The sequence below is a fragment of the Borostomias antarcticus genome (genome assembly GCF_949987555.1).
Source record: "Borostomias antarcticus genome assembly, contig: scaffold_62, whole genome shotgun sequence".
In the NCBI taxonomy this organism is placed as follows: Eukaryota; Metazoa; Chordata; class Actinopteri; order Stomiiformes; family Stomiidae; genus Borostomias; species Borostomias antarcticus.
This window is the reverse complement of record NW_028176112.1, coordinates 594,902-611,621: the sequence shown is the minus strand read 5'-3', so window position 1 is coordinate 611,621 and position 16,720 is coordinate 594,902. Positions and strand designations below refer to the sequence as shown.

Here is a 16,720-nt window from a genome sequence, read left to right as displayed (position 1 = left end):
TTTTGAAGCCACCAATACCTGTATCGAGCCCATTGAGGTCTTCCAATTTCAGTCAGACACCCGGTAACTGTTCTTCTGAAATATCGGCCATCTGGGTTTGGTTTGTATAACCAGCCTGGTGGAATCCAGCAGTTTGCTGGAGTCGTTGAGTCGGGTGTTGGGGTTAAGACCTCCCTTTGAGTTGGATCCCTGGATTACACGGACAAACCTCTGGGTAGACTTGTCGAACATCACTAGTGAGGGCTAAAGCCTGGCTGGAATAACATTACACATGACACTTTAGAACAATCAATCAATCAATCAAAGCTTTATTTGTATAGCGCATTTCATACCCAGAGGCAACACAATGCGCTTTACAGAGAACAAGGGAGGTGGGCATACGACCCACTCTCTACATATTCCAGAGGGAAGCAAAAAAACAGTAATCACTGTGTCAACAACATTGACACATGCAGTTTATGACTGTTTCCATATCTACAGTATATGTATTTATGATAGTATATTACAGTAATCCACATAAAAAATGCTGTGTGTAGGATCTGCCTCTAGGGGGAGCTCTTGAACACCAGACCATCAGACTACATCTATATTGTATATAGAATTATATGGCTGGTCACAAATTATTCAATCCTATTCATTTATCACCAATATCTCTGGGAAAAGCTAAAATTGCTCTTTCTCATACAATTGTGCTGCTGGATTAAGGTTTTTATTCTTTAGGAATTAAGACTGCTTTTACAGTAGGTATGATGTGAAGTTTCTTTATGAATTAAGACTGCAGTTAGGTATGAAGTGAAGTTTCTTTATGAATTACGACTGCAGTTGGGTATGAAGTTATGTTTCTTTATTGAATTGATGTTGAATTGAAGTTAAGTTTCTTTAAGACTGCAGTAAGGTATGACGTTATGTTTCTAATATTGGTAGGTTGTCACACACAGCAGTTTGCCAGATGTGGCTCAGGAGTGAAAAATTCTCCCCATCCATTGTCAATGCTGGGGGGGTGAAATGGACATATCTCGACGTAGGAATGTCACAGAGACAAGGAGTTTGGATATAAAGCTATCGACCTAATGAATGCAGCAATACCAAACATTACTACTCGCACGTGCACATGCACAGAGCCACAAAATGCATTAATTGGCGGAGGTCTGTGCTCTCTCAAGCACCATCTCGTTTCTGTTAAAGCAGAGTGCTGAGCATCTTCTTGTCAACAAATGTACACCTCTCTTTTTCAGACACAAGAGGGAGTCAGAGTGTAGGGAATAAGCCATTTCCTGTTTGTTCAAAGACAGCTCTTTGAGCTGCAGGAATCAGGAAATTAAGTTGACCATCTTTTGAATAAAGGCTCAAAACAAGTGTCAAAGACATTTTAGAGGACTATTTCGTAAATATGTTTGTGACAACCTTGGTAGCATGATCATTGATTGATTACTGCATGATTTAATGATGGATTATTAGAAAACAAGAAATATTGACCTGTAGGTCTACTGTATGTTACACCTTCAGAACTAGATACTGTACAGTGGCACTTGGAAGTGTCCCCCATCCACAACCCACGTTGACCTTTTACATACCAACAAACCTGTGAGAAGGTATACATTTAACAGAATCAAAATTGACTGTGAAAACATATAAAATGTTATTGTACAGTAGGCTATATCAGTTGCACTTACTTGTTTTTCCTCTTGTCTTTAGTCGTATACCGTCTTGGTTGCTTCTGTGTGTTTGTTTCCTGTACTGAAGTGATTGTCTACCTGCGCCAGTGTCCCTATAAGAAAATGAGGAATAGAACATCATAGTCTAGTTGATAATCAAGTTAATACAGTATAAATGACAATTATACTACCAACCGTGACCCTAATTGCGTTGCTATATGTGTGGTATAAATACAGCTGAGTTGAGCTAACGTACTTGTGATTACCAGGTCACGAGTACAGCTACTGTTGGGTGAAGTTAAGGCATTGCCTCTCCTCTCCTTCTGTGACATGAAAGCTGGTATTATAGTCCAGCAGGAGGGGCCCTCAGATTTTGAGGTACCCCTACCCGAGTTAGAACAAAACACAACCATGTTTTTTCATATCCCCTATGTGTCCCATTAATGAGATGGGTTGTGGAACTTTAGTTTTGTGGGAAATACGTTTTTTGGGCTATTCTTTAGACCTACCCTAATATCTGAAAAAGAGCCAAATTAGGCCTGTCTGGATAGGAGTGAGGTGACAAAAAGCCCATAATTTCATAATGCTCACTCAAATTTGCATCAACTTTGCTGTGGTATTAGGGTAGCGGAAGGATTGGATGCAATGCGCCAAACATTAGTGGGGTGTACAGACGGCCTGGTAGTCCGTTTTTTTGTTTTCAGATGATCATTTATTATACGACATCTGTAAAAGCATCACTGCTCACAGTGGACTTTCGATTGGTCTGATTACAACTCGTCAGTTGTTGTTTCTTCTGTCAAAGAAACACAAGAACAGAACAATGTAACGTTATCCTATGTAGTAGTGTTAGTTAATAAAGTTAGCTGCTAGCTTTCTGTTGCACCTGTGCTTAACTATCAGCTGGTATGAGGTTGCTTAGCAACGATAAACATTGCTATGGGCACATTGTTATTGTAAACAGGTTTCTGTAATAGCAAACATCCTAAATGTGGTCCTAAACTGAGTTAAGACAGCAGGTTTCTGTAATGAGGCCCGCATGTCTCAGGATTGTGTTCTCCAAGTCATACGTTCCATACTTTTGTGAGTGAAATACACTTCAGAAATCATTCTTAGTGTAGAACCCTAGCTAGATAATGCGGTGAAGCAGACTGATGTTTCCAGAAGCCTTTTATTGTTCAGCCGTCCTTATATTGAACACAATGCCTTCCTTGCAGTTTCCTCAAGAAACACCGTGAGCTACAGGAGAGATGATGGAAATAAAATGAGCTCTTACAACATACAAACTTAAACGGTAGACCATATAAATTGGTGTATAAGAAAGCTAGCATTACCGTCGCGTTACAGCCATTCATTTCAACTACATCTAACATCAGGAGCTAACATCAGCATGCCATTGCGGTAGAAATGCATCAATTGAATTAAATACTTCTTAACAGTTAGATCGAAACAAATCACACAACAAACAATACCTTGTTCCCGTTCCAGCTAGGTGCTTAATGGGTTACAGGTAACAAAAATGTTACAGGGAGCAAATACAGAAGGTTAGTTTACCAAAAGGTCTCATAATATGAACAAACCAAAAAACAGCACTAAGAAAAATAAAGGCTTGCATGAAGTAACTACTTAATAAATAGTCCTCACTAAGGGTTATTTACAACATGAATGAGAAATGGGTAATTTTCAATAGTATACAGTAGGTGCTCCTACATCCATAGCACTGGTCTCCAAACGGTCTTCATCAAAACTATGTTTTGGTTGGGTTCGCGGCTATTCAGGGACTGAGGTAGGCCTAATGTTAACGGATGCTGGTCTACCAATCCAGACGTGGTAGCCTACTGTATTTTCAAACAGCCTAATGTCTTAGACCTACTTAAACACACGGTCCCAACATCCCAAATGACTAATACATTTTAGTTGCACATGGGAACCCGTGAAGCTGTAATTTAATTCTTGCGGATGGGCAGACATTGCTCTATGTTTTAGCCAATACTATAGGAATAGTAATAGTTAACTTTTCATTGTGAGACACTCACAAAGGAAGGGGTTCGCGGAGAACGTGAAGGGGTTCTTCCTTTAAAGTTCAAACAGGTTTTGTTGTTGGCTGCACCTGAAGGACAGGGCACACAAGCAGTTCAAATCATTCGTTCCTTGCTCAGCCTTAACTCTTTTTAAGGTCTTGCCTGGGCTGAGACCTACACGTATTCTGTTGTTGTTGTCTGTTTGGAAGTTCAGTTGATTTAAATAGTTTCATGAATTGTGATTACATTGTTAATTTCTGTTATGTTTAATGAGGGGACATTTTGATAGTTTTTAAGGAAGAGTATATGGAATACACTACTGCACTTTGAGACCTTTATATTGGTGAAGCAATTAGTCATTTATCTTGTCCTGTAGCATCCCTTAGTTTCTCTCATCTCACCTGTGTCCTGACAAAGTTGGAGATCATGTAGTCGTACAGACTTTGCTAGTCATAATGTCAACTGTGCATTTCTATGCCACAAAGTATTCATTGTAGTATTTCAAACCAGTTAATCTAGGCTACATTTTGATTCAGTGCATGCATTTTAATTTCTTATCACACTTTTCTAGTAATACAAGAAAAACAGTAGGGGGCAGAACACTCCAACTACTTGGTTTTGGCCTACAGGAGGGGCCTGTCAGCCTGTTTCACAACAAAACTATCTATAACATTCTCACGTGAAGGGGTGATTGGTAAATGTCTTTATTTTTGTGTGACATTTGAATCTTAGAAAATAGTTTCTTCTGGAGACCAAGACCACGATGAGGGGCTGGACTTCAATGAGTTCTCCAAGTACCTGAAAGAACATGAGAGGAAACTGCAGCTGACATTCAAGAGTCTGGATAAAAACAATGATGGTACAGTAGTTATGCAGCGATACTGTAGTTCACAATGACGTGGATTTTGTTTTAGTAGTATGTTTTATAATATTATGTTCATGAATGTCTTCACACGCTCATCATGTATTTTTCCAACAGGACGAATTGACTTTATGGAGATTAAACAGTCACTCTCAGATCTGGGTGTGGACATAAGCAAAGAGGAAGCAGAGAAGATCCTTCAGAGGTATGCGTTCAGTTCTGTAATCACACACCTTGGATGAAATGTCTCGTGCTGCTATGATCCTTGTGTAAACTATCAGTGTTTACTGTATGCAAATCTAATATTAACTTCTAAAATATTATTCAGTGAACATTAGCTGTGATGGGTTATGGAAACCCCAGCTGTGTGGTTACTATTTTACCCTGCTGGGCTGTGCTGCAGTAGGGCTGATAACCCCTGTGATGGGAGGATCATTAATACTGATGATAAGAACCTGGCATGCAAAACAAGAGGAGCCGTAACATCTCAAATCTAGCTCCTTTACTGTTGATGTATAAAGTATGATACTTTGTAAACTATGGAAATGTTCTTTTATGTAACGTATGTTCAACAGGGTGCATAAATGCAGAATGAGTCAGTCAGTTTCCATAGACTAAAGCCCCAAACGCACTGGAAGAGTCAATTGACTCCATTTGACGCTCCTATGGCGCACTGCAGGCATCAGCTTTGATAGGGAGCTGATTTAATTTAGATTGATTTGTCCCCATTTGACGCTCCAAAATGTAAACAAGTTCGGAGTAGAAGCGTCAAGGCAGTTTGACTCGCCTCAAAACGCTTTTGGTGCGTGATCGGCCATTTAAAACAATTGGTGTACTTCAAAATGCTAGCGGCAGACTCTTCCAGTGCGTCTGGTGCTTAAGAAGTTCTTCATGCAAACATTCTGTTGAGTGGTTACAGGGTGATTGTAGACAGAATTATAGGCTGTAGAGCAATACTCGCTGACAAGGAGAAACAAGGTGAGAGAGATGTGGGTTGGAGAGAGCGTGAGAGAGAATGGGTCAGTAATCTCATCCACAACTGCTGCTCACTGACCTGAGCAGACGTGTAGCCCAGATAATAGAGGTAGAAAGGATCCAGGAAATGCGCTAGGTGGGGATTTGAACCTGGAGCTGGGGACTGACGGTTGTCCTTGTTCCTTTGCAATCAAGTCGATGTTTTCTCTCAGTGTGTCAGAACTTCCTGTTTCATTCTCAGCAAGCACATACCACATTTCAGTGCCCTTAACCCAGGGGTGGGCAAACTTTTTGACTCGCGGGCCACAATGGGTTCTCAAATTTGACAGAGGGGCCGGGCCAGGAGCATTTGGATGGAGTGTTTGGGCCGGATATACTAAAGCGTTGTGTGTAGCGTGTGCAAACCTCATAGCACAGTAAGTTTACTTACATTGCTCTTAATTAACGCACTTCCAAATTTTCCATATGCATTTTTTTCATAACACAGTAGAAAAACTCAAATTTCAGTGGGAACAGTGTTGTTGGTCTCCTTTTTTTGCCAGTGCATCAAAGTCTGGAGTTAGTTTTGTTGTGGCAATTCTCAGGATAGATCTGAGATGTTGGTCAGTTAACTTTGATCTGTGACGGGCTTTGTTGATGTTCATGACGCTGAACGTCTGCTCATACACGTAGGTCGAGCCAAACAACGCCAGCATCTTCTGTGCCGTCCGCCGGAGGTTTGGAAACGTGGCTTCGTTAAGTGAAGCGTAAAAGTCATTCAGTTTAAGAGACTTGAACTTCTCTTTTGAGACGGAGTCGGACTGAAGATCGATCAGTTCCAATTGCAGCTCCTGCGGTGCTGTTTCGGGGTCTTGTGACAGGGGACAGGACACCAGCTGAAGTGACTTGTCAATTTTTTCAAAATCAGAGAACCGACGGCAGAATTCTCTGTGCAGGTCGTCCAGTGATTTGCAGTATTTCTTGGCGTTTCGGGCGGCCTCTTTCTGCATGGCTAGTGTGGGGAAATGAGCGAAAGATTTGTTTGACATTTGTCTGGAGGATAAAATCAGCTTGGATTTGAAGGCTCTCACTCATGTCGTGCACAAACTGATCTTTCCCCTGCAGCTTCACGTTCAGCTCATTCATGTGTGAAAATATGTCCACAGCAAACGCAAAGTCACAAAGCCAGTTCGTGTCGCTCAGCTCAGGGAATTCGTCGGATTTCCCCATTAACTCCAAATACGCGCGAATCTCCTCTTTGAGCTCCCACACTCGTTGAAACACTTTCCCCAAACTCAACCAGCGGACACGAGAGTGGTAAAGTAAGTCCTGGTGATCCGCATCGGTTTCCTCCAGGAACGTAATGAACTGACGATGATTAAGTCCCCTTGCTCGTATGAAGTTAACAAGTTTTACAACTGGATCCACGACATGATTAAGCTGCAATACAGACTTACACAGAGATTCCTGATGAATGATGCAGTGAAGAAAAATAACATCCTGGTCAGGGTTTTCTTCTTTCACTTTATCCTGGATTCTTTTCAGCAGCCCAACGTTTTTTCCTGTTAAATTTGGCGATCCATCCGTGGTGACATTGGCAAGTTTACTCCAAGGTAGCTTCATTCTCTCGATGACAGCAGACACCTGTTCATATAAGTCCTCTCCTCGCGTTTTCCCCTTAAGCGATTCCATGCTCAAAAGCTCCTCCGTTATCTCAAAACTGTCGTTAATCCCTCGGATAAAAATCAGGAGCTGAGCAGTGTCTTTTATGTCGTTACTTTCATCCAGTGCTAGTGAATATAACTTAAAGCACTCCGCCTTTTTGTTTAACTCGCTGACTAAGATATATATATCTTCGTCCATCAGTTCCACACGGCGAGTCACTGTCCTGCGTGATAAACTGATTTTTTCAAACTTGCCTTTGCTCTCCGGACACAAGAGACCTGCTGTCTCTACCATGCATTCTTTCAAAAACTCGCCGTCGGAGAAAGGCTTGCTAGCCTTTGCTAATTTGAATGCCAGCAAAAAACTAGCCTTGGTACTTGACTCTTGAATCGCAGTTTGTCGGTGAAAAAAATTCTGCTGAGTTTGTAAATTAGCTGTCAACCTCTGAGCAGTAGCCGCCCGTTCTTGTGTTGACTGCTTGCTAGCGTAGTTTGCATGCTTCGTGGCAAAGTGACGGCTGATATTGTACTCTTTGAAAACCGCAACAGCTTCTTGGCATATCAGACATACAGCCGTTGATTGGACTTCAGTGAAAAAATATTTTGTCGTCCACTCCTTATTAAACACTCGGCACTCACTGTCCACTTTCCTTTTCTTTGGTCCGCTCATTTTTACAGAAAGGCTCAAATGGCAACGGGAAAGTGAAAATTAAATAAAGAGTAATACGCTACACTCCAACAAAGGTCAATGTGTCTTGAGTGCGCCATCTATTGGGGAAACGCGGGCATTGCAGGGAAAAGGGAAAATGAATGAGGTTTTTACTATAATTTGGACAAGTTCGGCGGGCCGGATTAAAAAGCCTAACGGGCCGTATATGGCCCGCGGGCCGTAGTTCGCCCATGTCTGCCTTAACCCCTTTGCCTGTTACCCTGAATCCTGCTAGAACACTTTAGCCTCACTTATCTAGGGATCCTTATCTACTTTTCATTAGCATTCCCCTTTGTGACCTGGGGTCTTCCTCTGTCCTGCAGCATTGATGTGGACGGGACCATGACTGTGGACTGGAATGAATGGAAAGAACATTTCCTCTTCAACCCAGCCACCAACCTACAGGACATCATCCGCTATTGGAAGCACTCTACGGTGAGTGAGAGAGAGAGAGGGAGGGAGAGCACATTGGTATTTTGTAGATTGTGCTGTTTTATTTTGAATAATGAACCTTTGTATACAGTAGATTGAATTATTGTGATTACACAGTGACAGTAAATGTTGAACTATTGCCTGTTTGTCAGATTAGATTAGGGAGTGACTTTGTAAATGAATGTTGCGTGCTGGTTCTGGAGCTGTCCCAGGACTTATGTAAGGTGTTACGGCTGGTAGCAGATAGTAGGGGTGAAAACCCAGATATTCTTTATTCTTTATTATATATATATCTATATATATATATATGAGTATGTTGTTGGTTGTCTGTCTCCCCCTACTGGTCATTGTCTCATACTGTCCTTTTGTCTCCCTCATATTTCATGTGATCCCTCTGAGTGAGATTCTGGAGTGACTCCTGGATGTCTGCTGACAACATGCAGTATGATCAGCAGCACCAGCTGTCACCAATCAACCAATCAAACCTGTATTCCCCTGTGTATATAGGTTCAGTTGTTTGTTAGTTCAGGAGGTCTGGCAAGCCTCCTACTACCTGGTTTTGTATACGTTTTCCCACACACATTTCTGTCACTGGTTATACTTTGTTGTCACTCACTGTTTGTAACATGCACTTTGTCCAACGTGGGGCAAATGTAGCATTGTTTAATTATATGTTTGTTTGATTAGTATGACAGTGGGGTGGGAGAGTTATAGTAGGAAATAGTTACAATAACCCTGGGTTTTACATATATCATTTACACACGTAGAACTGTAAGACATAATTAGGGAGGTGAATGCACCCTTGTACTTATTGGGGCTCCGAAGCCTGTTAGGTGGTGGTTTCTGTTATGTTTGTTGTTTTGCATTCACCATTTAGCTAACTCTCTCACCCAACATGTCTTGTTATATGTAAAGGCCTACGTTATATGTAAAGGCCTACGTTGCCTATGTGCTTGGCCCACGGGCCCTTTTTGTTGGCTAAATAAAAGCCCTGTAAATCTAAGAAGCTGCTGTCTCCGACTCCATTGGTTTGTCCTTTTTCATAATTCACTGAGGTCATGTGCGGTCCCACCCCGAGCCACTAGAGGGCCGTAACATAAGGTTGTACCTCTTCGTCAATGGAATCATTCATTTAAGAGGGTAGTAATGGGTGGAGGGAGAGGAAGAGAAGTAGGTAAGAGGCTTTGGCTTCTGTTTATACTTATCAGCCCAGTGATCTGACAGACAATTGGAGAGGACTGGCTCCTCAGTCAATGATGGGGACAGGGCCTGCTGGTCACAACTTTTAGTAAGAATATTGCAACGCCATGATGCAAAGCATCAATGTTTGAAGTTTGATGTCTCTATATATATCTCAGTACGGTACGTAGATTAGTATTCAGTATATCAGTTGCCAATGACGGTATGTTGTTATTTTTTCATTTTTTCAATTTTATTTGGAAGGGACCATGTGCAATTAAAACATAAATGTAAAAACATTTGATGCATCGCACCAGAGTCAGCCTTAGGCTAATTTGCATCTGCAGTCCCTGTACTGCACATTCCCCTAATGAAAGACTGTTAAATGCAAGATGCATGGTCAATGCCAGTCCCTGTGTGACTGTTGACATTGCAGCTTCTGACCATCGGCCCGGGAGAGGTCAAGTAAACCTGCTGTGGTTAAGTAAGGCCAAGATCAGCTAATTTAAGTCTAGCCCCTACGAGGGGATTAGCACGTAAAAGACTTGGGACTGGGTGGGGAGGAGTGAGGAGTCTGGGCACGACAGGAAGAGAGTACTAGGTTGGTGAGCAGCTAGCCCAGTACTGGCGTGGCTGCAACCTGGACCAGGAACCTGGGCTGCCATGGCATCCCTGCAGAGGCCAAAGGGGGATTGGTTCTTCATTGATTTGGAGGACGATGGGGCAGTATATGAGGTGGTGGTGGAAGTGGTAGGTCCACTAAAGGGGTAATGTATGTTGTTGATTGTTGTTGATTGGTTTCAGCCAAGACTAATTGTATGTTTCCACCATATTCTATACAAATAGAAGTCATGTTGTCTAGTTGGTGAGGAAATGAATGTTTGCAATGGTACCATATACTTGTACACTCAGTTGCCATTTTATTAGGTACCATGTACAGTACTGTTTTTGTCTATCGCACCATTCTCTGTAAATTATTGAGTTGCAGCCACACAATTCTGTGTTTGGAGGAGCAGGCTATTTGCATCAATGAGCAGGTGTACCTAATAAAGTGGCAACTGAGTGTATAAACTAATGTATATATATACACTATTGGTGCAATTGTAACGGTAGTACTCTCATCTGTGTTGTGTTTCTCATCTGTGTTGTGTTTCGTTTGACCCATGTTAATGGATTGTCCAGGGTGTGACGCAAACCGGCAACCTTGTGCTTGCAAGTCAGATGTGCTAACAACTTTGCCAAGAGAGATATACTTGTCGTCATGTTCATTAGCACATCCTTAATACTAGGGGAGTGAGTTTCACCAGCTACTCGCTACCACGCCCTCGGAGGACTACACTCACTCCACAAGGGTGTGCAAGGACTCACGATTCACTCGGTTACACAATAATTGAGCTGCTAATTGTGTGTGACATGACTCACATCCACATCATTACATAAGGTGAGGGATTATGTGAAGTAGGGTGATGGGTTAGGTTTAGTTTGGGTTTATGTGATGTCAAGATGAGTTCAACTCTTTGGGTCAGTGAGAGGGTCTCTGACACAGCTCATATGGACCGTAAAGGGTCCCCTCTTACATGGTCCACAGCAGCCTTACTTTTGAAGATAGTCTTGTTAATAATTTCCTCCGTTGTTTGCCTGTCAATATTCGTTTGAATACGGCCTGGTCGTTTTTTTGTGGTATGATATTATGTACTGTAGGTGTAACCAAGTTGAATTGGTTAAACTCATCTCCCACCCGCTCCATTGAATCGCTAGCTTTTCGGTGGCGTAGCTAAAGCGTTTTTTTATGAGAGGTGGACACACGTGTTGGTAAGTCAGAGGACCTGAGATCAACCCCAGCATGGGCAAGTGAGGGTGGAAGCAGTACTGAGATCAACCCCAGCATGGGCAAGTGAGGGTGGAAGTAGTACTGAGATCAACCCCAGCATGGGCAAGTGAGGGTGGAAGCAGTACTGACAAGCGTGACGCAGTGACACCATTGACAGTGGTGCCGTTCGACCAACCGGCGTTGGTGGAGGGTGAATGGAATTGAATTGTACAACTGAATGGTATTAAACTATGAATGAGATATTCAAACATGGCGAGCCATTAATTCCAAGGAAAGTTAATCAACTAGTGCATGCATATACCAAAAGTGTTTTTAGGACTCCTACTTCCGTAACTCACTACAGCACCTGCTCAGCCCTACCTATCCCTCTTCCCCATAGAAATATATGTGGAAAGAAACAGCTGAAAACGATGGTTATTATAACATTTATTTTGGAATTCACAAAAACACTACATTCAATTGCTCTTCAATTCAGTTGTTTCCTGTAGCCTATGTATGAGAACCAACTATGTAATAACTAAACTAGAGATTTTAAACAGTAGCATATCTTTACATGAGCTATCGTAGCTAATGTAACATTTATATTTAAATTCATGAAACCAACGTCTGTATAGGGGCCTAGGCTATAGAAACCACCAGTAGATGGCGTCGCGAATAGGCTACTGTGTCATGTCACGTGATACCTGGTTCTTTCCCCTCCCGGCGCGGTGCTCCGCAGCCTCCCGCTTCTCCCCGCCGAGGATGAACACGCTCAATTTGGCTCAGGGCTGAATTAGCCTATATGACTTATTACGTCGAGGTGGGGCAATAGGCTACGTTTTATTTAGAAGCCAAAATACCCCTCTCTAGTACAAATACATATTTAGGCTACCGAATTTTGTGTGTCGTATAGGTTCTAAATCATGTCATAAAGTGTTTGCCAGTGTCACGCGTGCATTCGATTTTATTACAGTTTGCTATGCTCCTTAAGCAAGTTGTGAATTTCGGCATCATTCAGTGCCTGTAAGCTGTGGATGTACTACATAGAATGATTATCAAATTGCCACATGCCGTTAGAAAGTCTCCAAAATTGATACTGGTTTTGTCTGGAACCTATTTCCAATGGTAGAGTTCTTGGAGCAGGAGCAGTCTAGCCAGTATACACATTTACACATGATGTAGTAGACCTGAGGTTTATTATGCTGTTGAGATGGTGTATGTATGTTTTGTATGTATGTTCACTTACAGTAACCTCCTCTGCAGGTGCTTGATATTGGGGACAGCCTCACCATCCCTGATGAGTTCACTGAGGAGGAGAAGACCACAGGTGTGTGGTGGAAACAGCTGGCTGCTGGCGCCATGGCGGGGGCGGTGTCTCGGACAGGGACCGCACCTCTGGACAGGATGAAGGTGTTCATGCAGGTATGCACTGCATGGCGGATTGAGAATAGTGAATTTTGCATGGTCTCCTTCTCACAACGTGACGATATCTGAGCTGCTACGGAATGTGTATTTACAGGTGCACGCCTCCAAGTCCAACCAGATCAGCCTGGTGGGAGGCTTCAAACAGATGATCAAGGAAGGGGGTGTTTCCTCCTTGTGGAGGGGTAATGGCGTCAATGTGCTGAAAATTGGCCCCGAGACCGCTATCAAGTTCACGGCCTATGAGCAGGTGAAGAAACACATCTACCCTTGTGACTAATAAGTAGTATATTTTAATATATTATTTATTATCCATGAGAGGAGTTTTCATTCTGCTTTCTCTGTACATTTGACAGTACAAGAAGTTGCTCACCTCGGACGGTGAGAAGGTCCAGACCCATGTGAGGTTCATGGCAGGATCACTGGCGGGGGCGACTGCCCAGACAGCCATCTACCCCATGGAGGTGAAGGCGGGAAACTGGAGAGAAGGGAGAGATATTGGGGATACATTGTGCATGTAGGGGAGATGGATGTGGTTGGGTATGTAAAAAGTCATGAGTGGCTAGGGGAAGTGCTGTCCCTTATAGTGTGATAGGGTCTTTCTTGTATATTTCTTAATAGGTGATGAAGACCAGGCTTACACTAAGAAAGACGGGACAGTATTCTGGAATGTTTGACTGTGCCAAGAAAATCCTGAAGAAGGAAGGAGTGAAGGCATTCTATAAGGGCTACATTCCCAACATCCTGGGTATCATTCCATATGCTGGGATAGACCTGGCTGTATATGAGGTGTGTCCAACTATCTCTAACTAGATGAGTACCTCATTCTTTAAACCATGGATTTCACATATACGTAAAGCACATATACGTAAAGCACATATACGTAAAGCACATGTGACTGGAACCTTAGACTCAACTCTCAGATCTCCTGCCTTTTCAGAGTTTGAAAAATGCCTGGCTTTCCCGTTATGCCAAAGACACAGCCAACCCTGGAATTCTGGTACTGTTGGGCTGTGGCACCCTCTCCAGCACCTGTGGCCAGCTAGCCAGTTACCCCCTGGCTCTGATCCGAACCAGGATGCAGGCACAAGGTAAAACATCCCAAATATCACCCCCATGTAGTCTGTTATGTAATAGCAGTCCGTATGACAACCAGACAATTGTGGGTTAATTCTGTCTTTCTCTGTTCTATCAGCCTCCATCGAGGGGGCGGAGCAGATGTCAATGAACCGGATGGTGAAAACGATTCTGGAGAAAGACGGATTCTTTGGACTCTACCGGGGAATTCTGCCCAACTTCATGAAACTCATCCCAGTAGTTAGCATTAGTTATGTGGTGTATGAATATATGAAGTCTGGCCTGGGCATCTCAAAGTGAGGGGCAGAAGTGTATCTGTGTGTGTATGAGTACACATGAAGATGCAAGGCAGATTCTTTACAAACATTACCCTATTCATTACCCGATTCATTTCAGTGTTGTGGGGGAAAAGCATGTTTACCTAGGAAACCAAAATCTGGACTACATCTAGGTGCTATGGTGGTTTTCTATGACACGCTACGGCACTGACAAAATGTAGTTCTCAATACAGCCATATGTACAGTCCGTTCTTTATATGACTGCATGGTACAGTATGGGAATGGTCATCAGAACGCTATGGTTAACTCCAGATGTACCCTAGCTTTAGTTGACTAAATTAGCTCGTATAGATGTGAAATTATTCACATAGAAATCTGCAATTTGGCGATAATGCACTATTCTATTCACATACTGAAAATGTACAAGACAAATCACATCTTAAGAAACAAAATGTAATCTGAAGAACTCAGGACTGGGTTTGATGTGAGAATGTCAAGGCAATTAATGAAAAGACTCCTGTATTACTGGAGTAATTGTGAAAGATGGTTTTGAACACTTTAGAGCGAGAGGATCCTGTGCCTTGTATTGTGTTTTGTTCAGATATCTATGGACTTCTCTACCCATCCCATTTGTCTTGCCTTTTTTCAGATTTTGTTCAATTAGATATTCCTGTTTACATTCAAAACATGTATTTTGATACAAAATGAAAATGGTGTCAAGCTTGTTCTTCGCTCTTCATAGGTTGTATGATTATTTTAATGTACTGTATATGTCATTATTTGAGTAACATGTCATGGCTCTGCCTCTTGTACTTATTGGACCTTATGCAATACCTGTTCCTCAGTGTCTTAATTCCTTGAGTTATTGGATCATGTTCATCAGATGGGATATTTTTACATCACAACCACACAGTATGTATAAAGGATGTATCACTTGTGCATTTCTTGAAGCCCTTGAGTTATACAAAAAGATGACGAGTACAGTAGGGATCCTCAATCTTATGTCAACCTCAACCTTTTTAAATTTCTGTTATAATGTATTGCCTACAATACATGCTAGAGTAAAAATCAGTTACATGAGAACATTAATGAAACAAAATCTAATGCTGCCCATTTTCACCGTTAATGACTAAGCGCCGTCATCAACCAGTCATATTTCTATAGTTGCTCGGGTGGTAAGAGTATCACATACTGTATTAGCTCAGTGCTAACATTTTGCACCTCTGTCTTTACGATTTCATTCTCTGTGTTTTCTAGACAAACAAAACACATTAATCTATAACTGTAGCTTAAATCCATTTATTTATCTGAAAACATCCTCTTTTCTGGGTAGCTTCCATTGAGAATAAGGGTCGCCATTAGGGAGAGAAAGGCCACCACTGTAAGTATTGCCCGCAGGGATTTGAACCAGCTTGGATAGGTGGGCAGCAGAGAAAGGTCATAGTGCAGAGAGATGCCTAGGCCCATGATGACCATGATGGCTGCTGGGGTGATGGTGTCACTGAACATCATGGCCAACCAGGCTAACAGGGATGGCACCACGCTATTAGACAAGTTGATCCAGTCCGGCTTGGCTGGGCTACTCTCAGGCATGGCAAAACCCCAGCGTGCTCCACCCAGGAAAGAGAGGATTGAGGCTCCATATGCTACCTGCGCAAAGGCCACCTCTGGCAGGTATGTCTCCGTCACTGCCATGACAAGAGGCGCAGCAACAAAGGGGATCACGCCAGTAATTGGACGCCGTTTCACCCTGGTTCCCTTGATTATAAGCAGCCGTTACCCAGGCTGCACTGTGTCTAACGCTAGCCACCTCGGCGCTTAAGCAGGTATCCCGGGGAGAGGGTTATCTGTACCGTGGACTCAATAGTGGTCATAGACACATTGGACTGTAGCCTATGTGAATGTATAGGCCTGTCTGTTGTGTGTGTGAAGTGTGAAGTGTGTGTGTGTGAAGAAAACAGAACTCTGACCAGAAAGTGTTGAATATTCTAATGTGTCCGTAGATAGAAGAGACGATGCGATGATGAATGAACTTGTTGGGACCTAATCCTGGTTGTCTTTGCAGGTCGGACAGGGACAGCTGGAAAGATCAAGACCCTTGGGGACACATACCAGTTCACAGTGGATGTCCGAGACTTCTCCCCAGAAGATGTTATCGTCACCACCTCCAACAACCAGATTGAAGTCCGCGCAGAGAAGGTGGACTAGTTGAATTCACAAAGACTTATCCTTTCATTAATCCCTTGACTTTAAACTGCGTTTTCTATGATTCGTTCACCTTTCCTCTGAGACCAATATCTTGATTTCCTTGTTTTGATCCTCTCCTTTACAGTTGGCGGTGGACGGTACGGTGATGAACACCTTCACCCACAAGTGTCAACTGCCTGAGGACGTGGACCCCACCTCTGTGACATCATCACTAGGCGCCGAGGGAACACTGACAGTCAGGGCTCGAAGAAACTCCTCCAAACACGAGCTCGCTCAGACCTTCCGCACCGAGATCAAGATCTAGCCTGACCCTCTTGCTCTAATGCACTCTTCCTCGCCCTCCATTTTGTATGCTACTTCCTTCATTTCCCGTCTTGATGAATAATGTCAACCAATGTTGTAATCATTGTAGCCTCGGCCTAAGTCTTTCCACCAGCCCAACAAACTAA

The 16,720-nt window shown here is 42.8% G+C and overlaps 2 protein-coding genes across 2 annotated transcripts in view; both read left to right on the top strand.

Annotated features, from left to right (window-relative positions):
* Positions 1-3,578: 3,578 nt before the first annotated feature.
* Positions 3,579-16,720, top strand: part of LOC311328820 (mitochondrial adenyl nucleotide antiporter SLC25A24-like) — a gene marked incomplete at both ends in the record, with an annotated part of 358,532 nt that continues 345,390 nt past the window's right edge. Inside the window, 4 exons of the mRNA XM_084462727.1 lie at positions 3,579-3,596; positions 4,409-4,535; positions 4,656-4,743; positions 8,189-8,300. Of these exons, the coding sequence (XP_084318853.1) occupies positions 3,579-3,596; positions 4,409-4,535; positions 4,656-4,743; positions 8,189-8,300 (345 nt within the window). The remainder of the gene's footprint in view (positions 3,597-4,408; positions 4,536-4,655; positions 4,744-8,188; positions 8,301-16,720) is intronic.
* Positions 15,541-16,575, top strand: LOC311328810 (heat shock protein beta-7-like; the record flags this gene model as incomplete). Its single annotated transcript, XM_084462719.1, has 4 exons — positions 15,541-15,737; positions 15,890-15,951; positions 16,129-16,262; positions 16,396-16,575. 4 exons carry the CDS (start codon positions 15,541-15,543, stop codon positions 16,573-16,575), a joined length of 573 nt encoding a protein of 190 aa, XP_084318845.1.